Source organism: Pithys albifrons, chromosome 3, assembly GCF_047495875.1.
Source record: "Pithys albifrons albifrons isolate INPA30051 chromosome 3, PitAlb_v1, whole genome shotgun sequence".
Taxonomy (NCBI): domain Eukaryota; kingdom Metazoa; phylum Chordata; class Aves; order Passeriformes; family Thamnophilidae; genus Pithys; species Pithys albifrons.
This window is the reverse complement of record NC_092460.1, coordinates 11,748,707-11,769,183: the sequence shown is the minus strand read 5'-3', so window position 1 is coordinate 11,769,183 and position 20,477 is coordinate 11,748,707. Positions and strand designations below refer to the sequence as shown.

Here is a 20,477-nt window from a genome sequence, read left to right as displayed (position 1 = left end):
CTTTCCTTTCAAAAGCATGGACAGATGACTGCAAGCAGTTGAGTGAGTGTATCTGAGTTTGCATGGCTGAGCTGTATGGTGGTAACAGATCCCTGTATATTCCTGGGGTAGGGCAGGTGGAAAATCCTGTAGGATGACCCCAGAGACAGCTTGGGATAACTTGGTTTATGTCATGTTTGTTGTGAATGAGGAGGGCTGGTACAGTCTGGTGGTGTGTTTCAGTGAGGGGAGGCATATGAGGGTGTTTCAGGAGAATTACCTTAAACCCCAGGGCATGATTCTGATTCCTCCAGCATGATGGTGGATGACCTGGACCACCCTGTGGTGTGTCAGTGTGCTCAGCCATTGCCCTGTGGGTAAGGGCCTTGGCAAAATGCAGCGGGGATGGAAAAGGATTGGACTCATGTCAAAGGAAGGGCAGAAATGGACTGAGGTGGACAGGGATGGAGGGAGGCAAGAACTGACCTCCCACAGCATGCCTCTCCTGACTTTGGGTCTGGGCACCAGTCAGGAAGCTGCCTGTAGGTCCGTATAAGGGCTGAGGAGTCACTGACTGTCTGTTCCCACAGCTCTTCAGGATTTCTTCCTCTCCCTGGGGCAGAGAGATGGATATAAAGCCCAAAGCAGTGCAGTTCTAACCCCTCAGCCCTGACAGCTGCTGCTCCAGATGCAGGCTATGCAGGAGCTGAGTATTCACTAAGGATGCATCCTTCTGCCAAGAGGAGGTCTGAGGAGCAGTTGGGGGGCTCATAGGCGGCTGTGCTGTGCCTGCACAGATGCTGTTTTCATCAGCACAGTGTTTATAATTTCTCTTAAATGGACCTCCTCAGCTCTGCTCTTGGTGCTGTTCAACTTGCCTCTGTCCCTCCTCCATGCCCTTTGCTCCTCATCCATCCTTCAGGAATGCGCTGCTCCATGGAAATAGCCTCAGTGTCTGTGTGTATTTGTGTGCAATGCTCATACCTCCTGTCCCTCTTGTGTTTGCTTATTTCACTCCTGTGGATACTGTTTTTGTTTTTTGCCTTCACTGTTCAGTGTGCTAAAGAGCTCTGGGCTCCTTTGGGCACGTGACATGCCTGGGGCTGGGAGTGCAGGAAGGAGAGTGATTGAGGAGCCTGGACCCAGCACTGCTTCCCATCAGCTACAGCTTTGCTTCAGGTCAGGCATGGAGACAGCTGTGACCTCTATGTGGTGGCTGGAGGTTGCTTTTGTATTGCTGATTGCACAACGAACAAGGAGTTCATCCCTGGAGCCACCCTGGGGTCTGGGCTCATCCTGCAGAGGTGTTTATGCTTGTGCACCCACCCTGAAGAGACATCTTTGCTGTTCTTTTGCCCTCTTTGCAAGATTTTCTGCAGCCATGTCGGGTGTTTCCCTAGCATGGCATAACCAAGTTTGGGATCAGTTAGGAAAGTGGAGGAAAGCAGTGTTGGGAGGTGTTGACCCAGCTGTGCGGTGAATTGTGGGCAAGTGTAAGGGCTATGGGGAGACTCTGGCTTTGTCCCTGGGGCACTCAGAGGTGAGCAGAGCTGCTCTGCTGCCTGTAGGGATGCCTGCTTTGGCTGGGGAGGTTGTAAGCCAGCAGTGAGCCTGGACTTGTTTTGTGATGGGGCACTTGGCACAGAGTGATCCTGAAATGCTGCTCTGAGGCCGATGCCAATCCTCTTGCATGAGGATGTCAGGAGGCAAGGGGGGCACTGCTGTTGGGTCTGACCCCCTTTTCCCTGCCTTGCCTGGGCTCATCTCCACCTGGCACCTTGCAGGGCTGGGGAGGAGGCAGATGGGGAGCAAGCTGTGGGTCCAAGTCTGCGCTTCACCCCCACGATCGGTTTTCTTCCTGATTGGGCTTCTTGCTCTCCTGGCACGCTTTAGGGAGGGGGAGCACTTCAACACGTGAAGGAGAACCTCCCTCTAATTATCAGGAGTGATGAAAGCCTCTTAGGCAAGAAGTGATGAGGGAAGAGTGCCTGACCGTGGGAAGGAGAGAGACAGCACAGATGGCATCATGCTGCCAAGCAACCTGCTCCTGTGTTGGGAACAAACAGCAGTGGCACACGGACACATCAGGGACATGGATACACTGGGAATACGGCCCCAGCCACACTGCCCAGCCTGACCAGCAGCAGGGGATCCCTACCTCAGCTCCTGCCCTGAGTTTTGGGCAGCCTTTCAGAGAGGTGGGGTGGTCAAAGAGCCATGCAGGAATGAGGCAATCTGGAAATGGAGTTCCTTCGTGTTACTGGCACCCAGATGCTGACTTACTCACCACTTTGTCCAGTCTTTGGCCAGTGAGGGTGTGCTGACTTGGACAGGCTCTAAACGCAGCAGGGATGCTGTGGAGCAAGATATGTGTGGTGAGTGCTCTCATAGTGGCATTTGATATCCTTATTGCTGATGGAGAACCTCATCAGAAGGGAGAGTGTGAAAACCTGAATATCCTCCGAGATCCTTTGACAAGTGGAGACCAGCTGGGACCTGCAGAAGTTAAATGACACAGGAGACCCTCAGGTGAGGAGGGTCCTGAAATAGCCAAGATTTGGTTTTGGCCCTGAAGAACTGCAAAATGGAGCTGCAGGTTTTGGGGCTGGGGTGCCTGGGGCAGGGCTCCAATGGGAGCTTTGCCCAGCTGCTTTGAGATGCCTTGTGAGGTGGTGGAAACAGGACTGGGGAGTCTTTTTACAGACACCGAAAGACCTGGCGACTGGAAAATCTCTCCTTTTGTGGGTAGGGGGGCAATTTATGGTAGGCTTCATAGTTAACGTCATGTTATGCATGTCGCTTGTGGCTGCTTATACCATGCTTCTTTCATACGTAATCTGTCTGTGGCTGTGCTATTCCCATGAGAATTAACATGTGTGTTCCCTGTCCTGCCCCTCCACACCCTGGATTTTGCCTGTCCACTGGTCCTTGAGACCTTACCAGGGGGACAGGAGCTGTCCTTTGGCTTTGTTTGTGTCCCCCACCCCCTCCATCCTCTGCACCTCCCTCCATCAAAGCAACCAGAGATAGTAGGTTGTGGCTCTGCTTTTAAGTTGAATCTCTGCAGCTGAAATAAAATTGCATATATTTGCATAAGGAGCATCTCAATTAGCATATTTGTGGGTAAAGCTAAAAGGGCTGTTCATTTGGAAGTGAAAATGTGAGCGAAACATGGAAATGACTTCCAGCCCCCTTTGCAAGCAGCTTAATTAAATATTTCCTTAGTGTGTGCACATGGATTTGGGAAGCTCTTGCTGTATACGCAATGGTGTGTGAAACCCCAGGGCGAGCCAGGAGCCGTGGCCCTGTGAAGCCCTGGGTGTGTGTTTGCACCCTGGGCTGCCCTCACCCTGTGTGGCTCCCTTGTGTGCTGTCCCCACACCTCCAAAGTGACAAGTCTGCTGGAGGGCAAGGGATTCAGTATGCCAGGCTCTGCTACCTAGGTTCTCTTCTCCAAGATTTTCTTACTGCTGCCTCACAGGGTGTTGCTGTGTTTTCCTGTCATTTCCCAGGGGTAGAGGCAGAGAGGTAGCTGTGATTTAGGAGTAGGATTGGGCTGGGCAGGGTTGCCTGCCTCCTGCCAGCACTGTGTTCAGGGAAAGAGCCTGTCTTTGTTTAAATATAATTGCTTTGGGCCTGATCCTTTTGATGCTTGGATCAGTGAGAGCAGGTATGAGCCTTCTAAGGAGAAAACTAGTATTGCTGCTTTTTTTCCCTTCTTTTTTTTTTTTTTCAAGCCAGGCTGATTATTTTTACTTCCTTTTAGCTTATGCTTCACAGCTCTCCCATCTCCTTGGGAGAGCAGCTTGGGCTGCACAGACATGCCTGATGTAGACCTGCCCTATGAAGGCTTGTGCATTAAATGTGGGACCTCGTTGGTATCCCCCCAGACAGTATGGTGAGGAGAGCTTCCCCCTTTCCTCCTCACAGGGATGAGAAATCCAAAAGCTGCCCTCCGGCTATGAGGGTCTGCAGGATCCCCTGTGCCTGCAAACAGGGATACCTTGTGTGCTGGGGGTGGTGTGCTTTTGAGAGGGTCAGTGAGGGGACAGGCTGTTGGCGTACCACTCCTGTGAATGGCTTCACAAGGAGGGGACTCTGTGTCCCCTCCTGCACTGGGAAGAGGCATCGGGTCCCTGGGCTGGTTTCTTTGATAAGAGGAAAGTAGAGCAGAGCACAGGGTTTACAGCATGCCTGGGTGCCTGAGTGCACCCCCCAGAAGAGACAGGGAGAGGGAAGTAAGAGCCTGCACAAAGAGCCTGGAGAGGAGGCTGGGGAGAGAGACGGAAGCGTCTGGGGCTGGAGGGAGGGGGTGGACGCACACAGACACACGCACGCGCGGCTGGGGATGAGGGGGCTGAGGGAAGGGGTCACACACAACCTATTGTGAGCAGCTGAAAGACACTACAGTCCCGAAATGTTAATCTGGCCCAACCTTTCGTCAGTTATAATTTTCCTCTCAATGGGCGTGCATTAATCTGTCCCTTTCTCCCCTGTTCCCCTGCAGTGCAGAGCCCTTGTTCCCCTGTCTATTGCTAAAATCTCCTTTCAGTGAACCCAAATAAAACTCCCAAAGTCTGGAGCATGGCCCCTGCCAGAGCAGGGTGGGCAGGGTCAGCCTGCCAAGCGGAGGAGGAACCGTGGCTGCTCTGGCTGGGACACAAGCCCTGTGGTGTCAGAGACTGTTTTCCCTCACCATACCATGGGCAAAGCCTGAGGATTTGGGGTGTGTGGCATCTCCCCTCCCAGCCTGCCAGTGCACAGTTTTTGTCCCATGGATGGGAGGTCCTTTCCACCCAGAGATACAGGATCACCTATGGATACTGTCCTGCTGAAGCATCCTAAGAAGTGCCCTGTGGGCTCTGCCTTGATGCTGCCCTGACCCTGCCCACTTCTCTCTCTCCGCAGCTGCCTGTCCTGTGTGAACGGCTCCTTCCCCTGCCACTGGTGCAAGTACCGCCACATCTGCACCCACAACGCTGCTGACTGCTCTTTCCTGGAGGGACGTGTCAAGCTCTCTGAGGTAAGGCAATGTGACACTGCTCCCCTCTCCTGTTCTGATGCTGTTGTGACCCCCTGTGCTACTGGGAAGCACTTAGAAGAAGGCAGACCACTTTGGAAACCATTCCCACTGCTTTGTCTGGGGTGCTAGGACTGTCTGAGAAGCAGTGAGGGAGGAATGGGAAATGCTACTGGGACTGTGTGCTGGTAGGGAGAGGCTGCGTGGCTGTGGAGAGGCAGCTTGGGAAGTCGGGTGCAGCCGGGAGCACTTCAGGCTGAATGAAAGGAAAAACAAAGGCAGAGACGCTAAAGCATTTTCCTTTGATGTTTTTGAAGGGAGCAAGCTTGAACTGTCATTGCAGAACAACTTGTTTTCAGAGAGGGAAGGCTGAAATCTGTAAAACAAACTGTTGTGCTGCACCTCATGCCTTCTTTGTCTCAACTGCTTTGCTTAAGAACGTGTTCTTTTGTGGAGGTTCATCCTGCGCAGCATCCGAGCACCCATTGGGGAAGCCTGTCACTGGCAGGGTGTTTGCAGGATGTCCTGGTGTCCCCAGCCTGTGGTAGTGTGGTCCCCATCACTGGCTGCTTAGGTTGGATCCGGAGGTCTGGCAAGCCACTGCTTGCTCTACAGTAAATGCTGATTTGGGTCTTGAAGGGAGAGTTATGGGAAGGAGCATTTCTTTTCTGTTCTTACTCTGGAATGGGACTCCGGTTGAACTTACCTGGGTTTCCCATTGCCTGTTCATGGGCCCAGCAGGAAGGGTCCTGCTGACTGAGGGGGGATTCACTAATGTGGGAAGATTGGCAAAAGCTGTTTTTTCCAAGCTTATGCCCTGAAGAAAGCTGGTGAGGATCTGCCTATCTCAGGCATCCAGAATCCTGCTCCTGAGGTCATGCTTCCAGCCAGCCCTGGCATTGCTTTTGCAAACAGAGCACGTGGTGTCCAGACCACTGGAGCCCAGCAGCTCGCATCTGCCCATTTGCCTCACTGAGTGCATGGAGTGGCTGCTGGGCTCTGCCCCTCTCCCTGCCAGGCAAACCCAAAAGCATTTGGCTGTACCCCACAGTGGTGTTGTCTTTGGGATGTGCACAGCTCTCCCATGGACCAACTGCTCAGGAACTTGTGTAATTTCTGAGCATGGGCAGAGTGTCCCCCAGCAGACCTTTTGGCCACACTGGGACCTGGAGCAGTGCCTGGCTTGAGGTTTAGAGCGCCTGGCTCAGCCTGTTTGCACGTTGGTGTGGCCTCAGCAGTTCCCAGCAGGGATGGTGAGACACTCTCAGACCAGCCACTGCTGTGGGCTCTGATTAGGCTGGGATGAGACATCCTGTCCCTATCCCTGGCCATCCCAGTCCCCAGCGGGAGGGGGCAGGGGACACATTGTCAGCCCATGGCATCACTGGATGAGTTAATCATAGTTGTCCAGTCCCATCCTCTCTATGGATGGGTTATTTTAAGCAGAATTTGGTCTGTCTGTGTGGGCTGGAGTGTGCTGGGCACTGGTCAGGAGACACAGGGACAGAGGGTAACAACAGTGCTCAACTCCGTCTCTACTGCTTCCCACGAATAGTTCACCACAGTTTCCTGGGTGGGAAAGTGACTGTTTTGTAGGAAAGCACAAAGTGACCCATGGCACTGTCCTGGGCATGCCAGAGATGTATGCCTGGATTTCTGGGGGTGGCATGGCTGGAACAGTGTGTCGGTAGGAGCCACCACTCATGTAAATGTGCCTGGGAATGATGACAGCAGGAAGGATGTCCCTGCCCTCTGGCTATGGCAGCTTTAAAGCCTGGTCTCCAGATATCGCCCTCCTCTGTGGCTTTGCTGTGGCGATTGCAGGGCTGGGGAAGGGGTGGTGAAGCAGCACAGGCTACTGTTCACTTTTTACCACTTGGGGTGCATGATGGTGACTGCGGGGTGGTCAGTGAGGAACACTGGAGGATCCCATTCCAAAAAGCAGCTCTCCTGTGACAGCACCTGCTGTGACAGAGCTGCTGTGGAGGGTGACAGGCTCCTGGACTGCGGGGACCAAGTGTGTTGGTTCAACTTAAGCAGGTCCAGCTTGTGTTTATTCTTCATTCCTCACCAGTGGGAATGACAGAGGACTGTGAGGGAATCTCAAAGCTGGGACCGGGCCCAGTCCCAGACTGCCTTCATCTTGTCTTTGAAAATGGCACAGCCTTTCAGCTGAAGCTGAGAGCTGCCAGAGAAACCCAAATTGCAGCATTTGCAGTGTGATTCTAAAGCTCTTACCTCTCCAGACAAACCTGGACACCCACGTCATGTTTTCATCCAGCTAGAGAAATGGTTTTAACGGAGAAAATCCAAGTTGTGCAATATCTGGTAATTTGTGCGTGTTGGGGTCTTGCTTTTTTGCTTGTCCCATCCCTTCATAGCTCCCTGATCCTGGGACTGTGCTAGGAGAGGCTGTTTTTGGCAGGACGCAGAGCTGTGTAGGCTGTGCCGAGTGTTCCCAAGGGATAGAAATACTGGGCAGTGCTGGAGCAAGTTGTGTGTCAGCAGTTGGACTTGCTCGTAGGGGAAATGAGTTGTGCCTGTGCCCCCACCCCTTCGGGCACCCTGGGCGCCCACCAGCACCAGGTGCTTCCTGTTTGGGCAAAGGCTGACATTTTTGCTGGATGAGATGCTTCTGCCGGCAGATGTGGAGCGTGTGACATCACAGGGGGATTTGACTCAAATTGCAACTCAGCAGAACAAGCCCACCTGCCTGAATGGGGAGAAGGACACATGTGCCTGTTGTGCTCCTTGGGCACCAGTCCTGCAAAGAGCTGTGGTGAGCCCAGCTGAGGGGCATGGACTTACCCACCACTTATCCACCACCCCAACTGAGTTGGTGGCAATAAGTACTGAAAAATTAGGAGGTGGGACTGTTGGAGAGTGAGCCAGGAGCTAATCCTTGCTGAGTGTGTGTGTGCCCTGCAGGGAAGGCATGTGCCACCCAAGGGGTCACCCTGCAATGTGGAGGGGGATCAAGAATGTTGGGACTGCTCCCTCTGACTGCACTTCTGAGCCAGGAGCCAGTGGGGAGCAATTGCATTGCAGGGATGGGGCCACTCCATGGAAACGGGAATGGGCATGAAGTGTCTCCCAGCTGTGAGTTTTCAGCTGATCCTGAAAGGGAGGGCAACTAAAGCCCCCTCTTTGCAGAGGGGCAGCCATGATATGGAGCAGAGAGGTGGCAGAGCAGCACTGAGGGTCCCCAGACTGCCCCAGCTTCCTTGCCATCTCCTGATTGGGGCTGATAGCAGTGTTTCTCTCTGCTTTCATTTTGTTTAGTATGTTTTTGGGATAAATAATTTCTTCCCTTAAAAGTTGTGTTTTTAGTGAGTACAGACTTGGGAAGAACAGGAAACCCAAACAGTAAAACTAGTTGGGTTTTTCTGTTAATATTTACTAAAAGAAACAATTTCTTTCTTGTTTCTCTACATTGTCTGAAAGTTAATTAATCATGCTGGTTGAGATAAAGCCTGGTGCTGTGCAAGGCCCAGTCTGGCTTGCTGCAGGGTGGCAGGAGGCAGCTGGGCAGCCTTGGTCACACACAGCTGCTGATGGCCTTGGGACGAGAGCTGCCCTTGCAGCTGCCCTGTGGCCATCGGCAGCCTTGCAAGAACAGCGGAGTGGCTACATCCACCTAATTTCTGTTTTTAAAGTAGCTTGTTTCAGCACATGTTACTCCCTCTTCATGTTATTTCAAGCCACCACTCCCAGGAGTAGCTGCTTGTAGGTGTGAGACCTCTGCCTAAATCGGCAAAGCCAGTGTGGGATTGCATCAGGCTGTTGTTGCCAAAGTGTCACCCGCTGGGGACACAGAGCTGTTTTGCTGCCTGAGCTCATTTATTTTTGCTCCTTCCTGCTCCCCTGTGCTTTGCACATCTAGTCACTAGCTCCCCTGGAGCAGCTGGGAGCCTGCGGCTATTAAAAGTAGAGTGCTTTGCCCTCCCAATGTCTCCTTCCCCAGGGAGTGCAGGGGGCGGACAGGGTTGTGCCCTCCTCTCCAGCTTGGACTCACCAGCATTCCCTGGCCAGAAACACTGTCTGCTGGGCTGCCTGCAGGGGGCTGGTTGGTGTGACACTGCTGTGAGCTGGTCCTGTCCTCTTCAAGCTTTTCTGTCCATTTATGAAGGAGGGAGATGGAGACTGTAAGGGAAGCAAGAAGACCGAGAGGGTATCATAACAATGCATAGCCTAGTAGGCATTAACTCTGAAACAAACTGACTGCAATGATAGCGTTAAAATCCATCTCATTACCAGTCAGCCCAAGCATGTGTTGCTGTTGCGGTGCCAGGTTACAGGTTCCATAGATTAATCCTTTCCCTGCTTCCACGTAAATCAACCTGTGCTGTGCCTACTGCCCCGCCACGAGATTCCTCTGTGCTCTTCTGTCTTCGGGCTTTGGGCAGAGCAGGCATGAGATGCTGTTTTGGGAGTTGACACGTGAGGATTTACTCAAGCATGTGCTCAGGATATTTTCTCAGTGTGTTGCCCAGCCTGCCAGCCAAGGAGAGGGTCATGGAGGTGCTGGGGGTGGCTGCACAGTGTTCCTGTCTCATCGGCTGCCTCTTGTTTTCTTTTCAGGACTGCCCACAGATCCTGCCTTCCACTCAGATCTACATCCCTGTGGGTGTGGTGAAACCCATCACCCTGACAGCCAAGAACCTACCCCAGCCACAGTCTGGCCAGCGCAACTACGAGTGCATCTTCCACATCCCCGGCAGCACCACCCGTGTCACTGCCCTGCGCTTCAACAGCACCAGCATCCAGTGCCAGAACACCTCGGTGAGCACATGGTTTGTCTTGGTGTGCGCCTTGTCTGTGTGCTGCTCCTTCCTGCCTGCCCTGGGACCATCCTGGCTTGTGGCATGGCCAGTTTTGCTCTCCTGTGGGCAGGTAGCAGGGGTTTCTGGTGCTCGTGGGGCTGAGGTGGGCTCCCTGCCACTTCCACCAGGTGCATGGGGAGGCCGCTTGGGGTTGTTCCAGGTAGGATCAGTGCTGGAGCCATCAGGCTTTAGGAGCACTTCCAAGGAAATTGGCTTTGCAAAGCTGAAGAAAGTTGCCTGAAGTGGAGCCAGCTGGCCCAGATGTGCTGGAGCCTTGCCTCTTCCTGCTCTCTGCCTGCTCTCCCTCCCCCTGACACCAAGCCATCCTATTTTACAGGTGGGATTGAGCTAACACTTCTGTGTCCCACTGCATACTCAGAGCTGTGCCTGCCAGCCCTGCAAATGCTTCCCCTCCTCCTGTGCAGTTCCTGTCTATCCTTTGTTCCATCCCTAACTCCAACCAGCCCCATTCCCCTGCCTGCTTGCCTGCTTGCCTGCCTGCCCAGGCTCCCTGCACCACTCCCTGTCTCTGTGTTGCTGCTCCCTGCAGCCCTGTCACTTCAACTCTCTCTTGCAGGCGCCTCTGCCCACTCTCCCCTTTCTGGGCACCTTGTCCCTAAGTGGGAGGGTGTTTTGCAGCACTGGGAGAACTGTATTTGTGCCCCTCACTGTGCACCAGAGACCCACAAGCAAAACCACCCTGGGTGTCAATAGTTCCCACCAGGAGCCAGCATTGCTCAGTTCCTCAGCTGCCTGCTGGGCTCTGCACCGACCTGCCCTCATCTCCATGGAGCCATCCCCTCCCATCTCTCTCCCATTTAATCCTTTTAAAATTTGTTTTTCATCTCCCATACTGTGAAAGCTCATTTGCAGCCTAACACCAGCGCCAATCCCTGCTCCCTTTGGTGGCATGAGTGACATTTAGAGGCCATTCAAGATGATCACTGGCTCCTTTCCTCCTCTGGCAATCCCGGGGCTGCAGAGCCTTTGGGCAGGAGAAGCATCCTGAGTCATTGCCTCCTGCCCTGAGCAGCTGGGGGGGATGCTGTGCTGGCAGTGCCAGGGGGATGCTGTGCTACCTGGGCTCTTTCTTGGTGAAGAAAGGCAGTTTGTGAAGAGCAGAAATGCTCCTTGTCCTGAGCTACTGGCTGGAAATGTTTGTGGCTCTGTGCTTGGCCTGGAGGGGAGTGCAGGCAGCAGCACAAGGTGCAGGCTCCAGGGAGCAGCAGGATCAGAGTGGAGTCTGCAGGGCTCTGCTGTGAGAAGCCATTAACCATGTGGCTCAAGCAAAGGTTTGTCTTTTTGCTGCTGCTTTTGGGGAAGAGAAGAAGCCATGTGGAGCTGGCAGGGCTGTTGCTCTATGGTCTTCTTGCGACCCTCACCGGGAGCTTCGGCATTCAGATCTGCTCCCAGACCCAGTCTTTGCCTGTCGTCTGCATGGCTTGGTGTTAGTGCTTCAAGGGAAATGTGGTGGATGTGTGTGCAAAGAGATACCACAGTAATGGGAGTCCCTTCACTAGGGTCTTGTTGCTGCTGGTAGCCAAGCTTGGCTGCTCTGTCTCCATCACAGGCATGTGGGAAGCTTCTTGGGGGTCAGAAGAACCACTGCTTGTCCCAGCAGAAGGCTGGTTACATTAGGGACTTCCTTTGTTGTCTGAGGGGTGTTCTGTGATATATCCATATCAGCCCCACTGGTGAAGCACCTGCACCTGGAAATGGGCTGGAGGAACCATTGTCCTGTTGCAGAGTGTGTCTCTGCCCCCAGGAGAGAGCCTAGCTTGCAGGGACCCCCCAGCTGGGCACAGAGCTGTGTCAGCACCAAACATTCAAAACTGCATCTGCCTTGGGCACAAGGCATCCATGGAGGGAAGCAGATTATGGCTTGCAGACCTTCATTTCTTGCAGTGATTTGCTGGTCCCCAGCTTTGCGGGAACAGCTCCTGAGTGCCTGACTGGCCAGAGCCCCTTGGCCAGCCCAAACTTCTGCCAGGTTTCCTCTCTCTGGAGCTAGCAAGTCCCTTCTGCCCAATTATGGAGTATGGGGCTTGGCTTAGTTAATTCCACAGCAGTTTGGGATGCGTGTGCTGAGGATGCTCCCTATGGGGAAGTGCCATGGCTGCACAGTGCTGAGAGCAGCAGCCTGATGGCTCCTGCAGGGTGTCGGGGAGAGATGCCTACGTCAGAGGGGAGCCTTTACATAACAGAGGTTGAACTCAGCAAGAGGCTTTGAATGATTTGGACTCATTTCTCCCCAGTAAGTCTCACTTTGCCAGACATGAGGGAGAGACAGAAGCAAAACCCACTGCCTATGTTACCCAAGGGGCGCCATGGCTGCCAGAACTGGTGTCATGAGCTGTACGGCCTCTGTAGCTCTTCTCCAAATGGATAGTACAGCTTGAGGTGTGCCTGCCCACCCTGTGGTCCTCATGCAGAGCTGAAATAACCAGCACCTTGTCCTGGGCTGACAGTTGTGGATGTTAGACCTGAAAATTGTCAGGGATGCCCTGAAAACAGCACAGATTGGCAGAAGAGCATGTGTGAGGTGATGTGAGGAGTGTGGGGAAGGGGTGGCAGCAGCTCTGTGGGGCTGCAGTCTCGGACAGGAGATGTGGTGTTCATGGGCAGGGTGTCTTCACAGACAAAGAGATTTATCGCTTGAAAGAAGCCACCTTGCTTTCAAGGTCTGCTTGCCTGTTTTAACGTTTGAGGGCATTGAGCCAGGCTTATGGTGTGGGGGACTCAGATTCACACTTCCATGATGTTTGTCTCCTTCGGGCCTTTTACAGCCCATCTGGCTGGTTGAAAGCGCTTCAGGCTCCCCCGCTGTCACCCACCCATGACCTACCAGGTTCTTCCATTGCAGTTCTTCCTTTGGGTTAGTATTTTGGGTCATGTCTGATGTGGAGGACACTGGTAAGTGGAGAAATAGGAAAAGGATGACATATTCCCAGCCTGCAAGTGAAGAATGGATGACCTCGCCTCTGAAAGGCATTTAAGCACACATTGTTTCCAGGAGTTCAGTGGGATCTAAACAAGAGGTTAATTACCCTGTGGAATTAGGGTTGCTTTCCTGAATCACTGGTGAATGGAAGGAATAATAAGTCAAGCCCCTTAAAACTCTTTGTTTAGTTTTAGTGCTTGTCAAGCTCCAATGACTTGTTAGCACTTTGAAGAAAGGACATCTTGGTTAAATATGCAGCAGGCCATTCATTAGGGTTTGAGTGTCGGCTATAAACACTATTTGGAATACCCAATAGATCTTTGGCAAAGGAGACCAGCTCTAGTGTTCCCCAGCATCGCCTGGCAAAAAACAAGCTGAAAGAACCTTTTCTGCCTCCTCACTTTGGTCTCTTTCTGCTCTTCAAAAGAAAAGCAAACCTAAAGGTTTGCCACATGTATTGTCAAGATGCAAAGAGGAAAGACAAACTAAGAAAATGAAGTTCTTTGCCAATAAACTATTTTTTTGCTAATTGGTTGCTTTTAATCTTCTGGAGGCAGACTTTTTCAGGCTTGCATTTTGCAGTAGAGGATGGAGAAATGCTCACCTGTCTTAACACATGCAGGCAATGCCAATGAGTTTCATTTTCCAAATATCCTTGCCTTTGTCCATTCTTTCTCATCTGCTGTCCCTCAACAGGGCTGATCCTCCTGATTGCTGCAAAACTTTTGCTGTTGAAAAGTGCCACTGTCCTGAATCTGAACTACTGCTTGTAACATTGGGTTTGATCTGATTTAGTCCTGGCCTTGGCAAAATGACTACAGGTGTTTCTTGCTGCCAGTGATTTGGCTTTTTCTCTCCAGAATGTTCCTCTTAAGGCTGAAATAGCCCCAGAGCTGTGCTTTTCCTTTAAATGTATAAATAGGAAGTACCCCTGGTCTCCTTCCCATGAGTTTGTTGTCTCAGCACTTTAAATTAAACCTCATGCCTCAGTTATTTCCCTTTCTTTTTAATCAAAGCCCCATGGTGAGGAGCAGCTCTGTCACCTCCCTGGCTCCCTTTTAGCTCTTTTCTCACTCATGCCCCTGGCATGGGTAGCCCACCCTGCCCACCTAGATCTGCTGTGGCTATGGAGGTTTCTGCCCTCCAGCCAGACACAGGTTGGGATGCTTACCCTGGAGTGGCTTATTCCTGTGACAAAATGATGTGGGTGCAGAGCAAATGGGACTGACAGGGTGGGCACACGAGTGGTAAGCAGCATGGATGCTGAAGCCCAGCCCCAGGTGTGGGTGCTGGGGAGGGAGGTAAGACCTGATAGATTTACTGTTTTCTGCGTAGTTTTTTGTTGTTGTGGAGCCTGGGTGTTGCTCTGACATATTCTCAGGGTCTCAGGTTCTCACTTACACCATGCTGGATTTCAGGTAGGTGGAATCCAGGTGAAGCAGCTTGTTTGTGATGGGGGAGGAAGGAAGGAGATCCATGTGAAAAGAGCAAAAGGAAATCCAGCATCAGAGGCTGAGTGTTACTGTCAAGTTGTGCTGTTGTGGGGATGACAGTAGACTCAGCCAAGGGTGTATTTATAGAGGAACATAAATCATACACACATGCCCTGTTCTGAGCACTGCACACCTCCACTATATGTATCTCTAATTAACCAGCCATGGAGAGAGAAACAGGATTGGAGCCCACAGCCCCAGCTCTGTTCGCCAACAAAGCCGTTCTCTCCGTCCTAGCGGTGCCTACATTTATCTTTCCTGCAGCAGTGTTTAAAGTGAAAAGGGAGTATCAGGAGAGTTTGATAGGATCCAATTAAATTCCAGCAGATAAAATAATGATGAATTGCAGTTGAGCCCTGGCGAGACGCGATGTACATTACTGCCATCCCCATAGCGCGGGGAAGGAGTTGAGGTCATCAACTACAGAAAAATAGGACACAGCTGCAGCCCAAGTGCTCCTCCAGAAATGCAGCCCAGGGGGATGGTGCATGTGGGAGTGAGGGGTGTTGCACAAGAAATTTGGATGTGTGGGTTTGCTCACAGAGGAGCAACCCCTCTGCTGCCTTCCCTGTTCAGATTGTGGCTGGAGGGAGATGGATGCCCTGCGAGAAGGGGTGTGATGGCTTTGGAGCCACCGTGCCACCCCCGGCCTGGGAAGGGCTACTGCTCTGGCTAGTTGGTACTGCATTTGCAGCAACATCCTGAAGTGCATCTCAGTGTGATCTGCCTCCACATCTGCAGCTCTGTCCCCTGTGCGGCTCCCTGGTGGCACCTTCTTGAAGTGCTGAATCCTTCATCCCAAGGGAAGCTGGGCAGCTCTTGGTGCCTGTTGCTGTTAGCTGGTGGGTGGGTGAGCAGTTGGCTTGCTGAAACCAAACGTGGGACCTTCAGGGCAGGTGACACCCACAGCCCTCAGAGTGTGCAGGACTGGTGGCATTCCCTGCATGAGGATGGGGCAGCTGTGAGAATCACAGATGTAAGAAGCACATGAGGTTGTTGGTTGGTACTTGGGCTGATGCACGAGATAAGTTTTGGATGACGAGCCTTGAGAAAGGCTTAGCAAGGTGTTCTCTTGCCTGAATCAGATCTCTGCAGAGTGAAACCTTGCTTAGAAGACTGGTATCCAGGTCGGTGAGGTTAAAGCATCCTTCGTCATCTCTTCCATATTTGCCTTGTAAGCTCTTGCAAAGAGGGACGGAAAGGCTGGCTGAGTTGGGTAAGGAGCCAGGCAGCTCATACCTCAGTTGCTGACTCACTTGATGACATCTTTTCTCCCATCTCATTCTGTGGACTGTGCTGCATGAGAACACTTCTCTTTTGGGTGCTATTCGTTTGCTCTCAGGGCTGTGCCTATCATTTTTGTTCCCAGAACAAACATCCCTTTCCCATAGCTTGTCCTTGTAGCGGCTGCCAAGCCAAATCATCCTTCGGCACAGCTGGGTGATCTTGGGCATCTTTGTAGACTGAAAGCCAGTCTGATGGAACTGCCTGGGTAGGTGCATTCGTCCACTCAAACTCATCCTGCGACTCATCCCAGACTGCTGCCAGTCACTGAAATTGATTAACTGGGAAGTTAAGAACAGTTAAGTTTTTAATGGATGTTTAACACTGTGTTAGCTTGAAACGGGGAGGACCCTAGCATGATGTGACCTGCTGCCTGGCTGTAGGCTCTTGTCTGTATCCCATAGGATGGACAGATTGGTAAGCAATCCTTGCGTCATCCCCACCTGCTTTTAGTACAGGAAAGTGGCTGCTGCTTTGCTTGGATGCTACTATCTCCTCAGCTGTGGCTGTGCCTTTAGGTGAAGAGGGCACCTTCCTACCTTCGATACAGCAAGGGCAGCTGCAAGGAGGCATTTCAGAAACATCCTTCAAAGTAGGAGAAGCTTTGAAAATTAGAGAGAGATCTGATGGATCTCTGTGTCCCAGGAGGCTGAGCCCGGAGCCCCTGCAGCCAAGTCATGATTCCAGCTCTGGCTTCCTGCAGGGACCAGTAACAGCATCCAAATCACAGACTCGCTGCTGTCTCTGCAGTGCAGGTGAGAGGCTACTGACAGACACACAGATGCCGAGGACACATTTTTTATTTATATCCACGTTTGTTTGGTAATCCCACTCCATGACACCAACTGGGACGACAACTCCTGCTCTGCCACTTTCCTTCAAACAGTCCTGTGCTCCCCCTGCTCCCTGCTGTCTACTCCACCTCTGTGCCACAGCAAATTCAGCATTCCTCAGCACATGTCCTTTCCCAGAGGGAGATGGTCTCTCATGCAATTGTCCTGTTGCCATCTTAGGACTGGTACATGAAGAGTTAATGTTCTCCCTCCCTCTCCCCCTATTCTTCTTCCTCCAACCCACCTCCCAGAAGAACTAATTTCCAAAAGCAGTAGGGGCAGAGAAATGCAAATAAGTGTTTTGGACAGCTGCAGGCTGGATGCCTTCCCGAGATGCCAGGGCCCCAAATGAGACATGTCAGAGTACAAATTGAAAATGCCAATTTCACTTACGCTGCCACGTGGCTCGTCACAGCTAAATTCTGCTCTGGCGCCGCCACCGCCCTCACCAGCACATGCTCCCTCCTGCTGCCAGGGCCTCTGCTCTGGGTCTGGCTGGCTCCTCATGGTCCTGTTGAGGATATCCTTGGGTGGGGGTAGGATAGAAGAAGGTGAAGAGATCTGGACTCCTAGCCCCATTCTGCTCCTTCCTTCCAGGCCTGGTGACGGGAATGTTGCTGAGTGGCTCTGGTGGTAGATGTTGCATGGTGGAGATGTGGTGAAGATCCTCTGAGCAAACATAGTGAGAGGTGCCATGTCTGAGAGGCTGTGTGGTGGGGAGTGATGGGACTCTGCCTTTAGAGGAGAGATGTTGTGTTTGCAGTTGGATGTGTGACTCCTGGACAAAGGATCATTAGCCAAAAGCTGTAATGGAGGACCAGGCTTGGCTTCCCATTTGTACTCTGAAGGAGGGGTGTGTTGCCATACCCAGATCTGACATTGGGTGTGTGCCCCACTTTGGTGCTGTGTCTGATGCTGGACTGGTGATGCTGCCTGGCTGGAAGAAACTCAGCACAAAAGGGACCAGCTTTGATGGTCAGGTGAGAAAGACTCAAGGGTCCATTGCTTTCCCCAAGCACCTGGGCATGCAGACTTTCTTCGTGGGCCACATCCCTGTCTTCTGTGGAGGGTTTGAGCAGAACAGACCCACTGGAGTGGTCCTGGGTCATTGTGAGGCAACAGCGAGGGCAGTGCTGGAGGAGGTGCTGAGGCCACCTCCTCCTGTTCAGCATTGGTTCTGTGAAAGGTGATGCTGGGACTGGCTGGAGGTGGTGGCAAGGCTGTGGCCTGCCTGTGGCTGGGTGAACCACTGCCAGCGTGTCCGCTGCTCCATAACAAACTCCAGCAACCCATGAATCATTCATTTAATCTCTCCTGACATGCCTGTCATTTTCTCAGGCGAGGAGCGGGGAATCTCTTGCCGAAGGAGGTCATTAGCTGTCAGGGATGGTTCCAACTGCCTTCCTGCCTCCGTATCGATTAAACCTCTCTGTCTGCATGCAAGGGCTTTGCAGGGAATATTGATGGGGCTGCTGTGACTGGGACTCAGGTGTTGTGGTAGGGGAGAGGGATCTGGGAGGGGAGAAGACACTGTCCAGGCTGGAAGGAGCAATGAAGGTGGGTTATGTCTGGACAGCAACAGATGCTGGGGCCTTAGTTTGGGGTCCCCTGGAACTGGGGGGCAGGGTTGCCTGGTGTCACCTCCCTCTCTGTGGGAGCTAAGGGTATCCCATGGGAGCTGAGGGGAGCTGGTGGTGGTGCCAGCCCTGAAATGGAGTGCAGCTGATGTCCAAGCACTGTGTGTGGCTGGGAGCAGGACCACTGGAGTTGAAGTGTGGAGGGGCGGGCTGCTCTCTCCTGAGGTCTTTTTAAGAACTGGTGTGGCACCGCGATAGTCCTTGGCTCTGTCCCACCCACAGCCATGTGGCCACAGCTTTATATTGTTGTGTTATGGGTGATGGGGCTGGAGGGGACTGCAAGAAACATCCTCCCACTGGCTGTCAGGGGTGACTCTACTCAATACACTCCTGTGATGTGCCCAGCCTGTCCTCTCCACTTCATTAGTGATGACCATAATCAAAAACATCCAACTGAGCGTCCCTGGAGTGGGGAGGACATGGGTGAAGGTTCGGGTCTTGGTCAGGAGAGATGTGTCTGTGCTGCAGAGTCATCATTTGTTTCTTTCTCTCCTTGCAGCAGCAGCTTCAGACCTTTCACTTAATGGGATTTGGGTGTATTTAGAAACCCTCTGTTTTGCTGCTTTATCTTTTCTTGTTGGTCCAGTCCACTGGTTTCATGTGCTATGTCTGATGCTTTGACCAGTGGCTGTCAGACCTGTTTGTTCCTAGACAGCAAGTCCTAATGAGGCCCCCATCCCTCTCCTGTGGGCTGATGGGAGACATCCACGTAATGGGATTGTACATCTCTCCATACCCCTCACTGGGACATTTTGCCTCATCGATTAATGGGCTCTGCCTCCTTGTGTCCCCTTCTGCAGTATTTCTACGAAGGGAATGACATCAGTGACCTGCCCGTCAACTTATCTGTGGTCTGGAATGGAAACTTCGTCATTGACAACCCCCAGAACATCCAGGGTGAGTGAGGGAGGGGACCAGGGTGGGAAAGCAGTCCCCTGTCCTCCAGCCTACCCCTCTCCTCTGCTCCAGCTGCAGTTTGCACCAGTGTCTTGTGGAAGGGAATGATGCTGACAGGTTTCTAAACAAGAGGCTTTTCTCCAAGAAGCTTTGGGAGAGAGCACAAAGCTCTGCTTTGATGTGGAGTCCTTCTCCCTAAAAGCCTTTGCCTGTGGGCTGTGGGGCCTGTGTTGACCCCTGCACTTCTCCTGCCATTGCAGCTCACCTGTACAAATGCTCAGCCCTGCGGGAGAGCTGTGGGCTGTGCCTCAAGGCCGACCCACGCTTTGAGTGTGGCTGGTGTGTGTCGGAGAGACGCTGCTCCCTGCGGCAGCACTGCCTGGCCTACGAGAGCAGCTGGATGCACGCCAGCAGTGGCAACAGCCGCTGCACTGACCCCAAGATCACCAAGGTATGTGGGGACAGAGGAATGGTGACACCCCAGAATGGAAGATGAAAAATGGGGATGGAGATGGGGAGGGAACTCTTTGGTGGCACCTCACAGCAGCCAGACCTACTCAATGTTTGTTTAGTACATGAGCGTTTTTCCAAGGCTGAAATCTTCTCTCTACCACACTCATGCACTGGGCTTTTTGGCTCATTTCTGAGGTTCCCACCACTCCTGCACATGACTGGTGAATCCAGGAAAGCAGCGGCTCCAGGTTGCTCCTCCTCATATTGCTGTGCTTGCTGGGGCCAGTAGTTCATCATCATCCCCTTTCCCTGACAGCTTTTGTGACCTTTGCTTAATAAGATGGTGTTTATTCATGTTCACATGCCTGTTGGGCCAGGATCCAGGTTCAGAAGGAGGGACTGGTGGGTATTTCGCTGGATACCTTCTGCTTACCCACAGCTGGCTGGGCCTCTATGGTGTTAATTACTGGAGACTTAGCACAGGATCTGATCTGTTTGAGTTTCAGTGCCTTATCTGATGGAAGCTGGAAATGAGAGTCTTGGCTTTTTCCCAGTGCGTGCTGCCTGCCTCTCGCACAGCATGGGCACTGCAGTGTGCTGGGTGGCAGCCACATGGTAGAAAGGGGAACACCCCAACGGGCATGTCCCTGCCTGCAAAGAGCCCTGCCTGTGAGGAGTACTGCCGGCAGAGCGTTATTTGGAGTGCTGGCAGGGGAAAGGATCCATTCCTGGGGAAGTGGCATTCAGCCTCAGGGTCCACATCCCTATAAGGAGGTCTGCTGTTTTGTGTGGAGTGGCAAGGCTTCCCATCCCTGATGGCTTCCCACCATGCTCAGGATGAACTTCCCAAATCAGGACTCCTTGGGATGATGGGAGCATAGCCTGCAGTGGCCAGGTCATGGCCAGGGTGGCCTCGTTGTAGGCTATGCCCTGTCCTCTTGTGTTCACATGACCAGGGCTGCAGGCATTCACACACAAGCCACTCACAGCAGCTTCCCAGCTGCTGATGGTATCCAGCGTTGGTAGCAGCTCTCCTGACCTGCATCATTATGAAACTTTGTAGTAATTGCAGGTGCAATGAGAACAGATCTGTTAGCAGGTAGGCTTGAGCTTGGTG

The 20,477-nt window shown here is 52.6% G+C and overlaps 1 protein-coding gene across 3 annotated transcripts in view; it reads left to right on the top strand.

Annotated features, from left to right (window-relative positions):
* PLXNA1 (plexin A1) overlaps nt 1–20,477 on the top strand; it is a 116,448-nt gene that overhangs the window by 58,975 nt on the left and 36,996 nt on the right. For all 3 annotated transcript variants that reach the window (XM_071550472.1, XM_071550473.1, XM_071550474.1), the window contains exons 9-12: nt 4,888–5,002; nt 9,581–9,781; nt 18,811–18,907; nt 19,168–19,358. In XM_071550472.1, the coding sequence (XP_071406573.1) occupies nt 4,888–5,002; nt 9,581–9,781; nt 18,811–18,907; nt 19,168–19,358 (604 nt within the window). The remainder of the gene's footprint in view (nt 1–4,887; nt 5,003–9,580; nt 9,782–18,810; nt 18,908–19,167; nt 19,359–20,477) is intronic.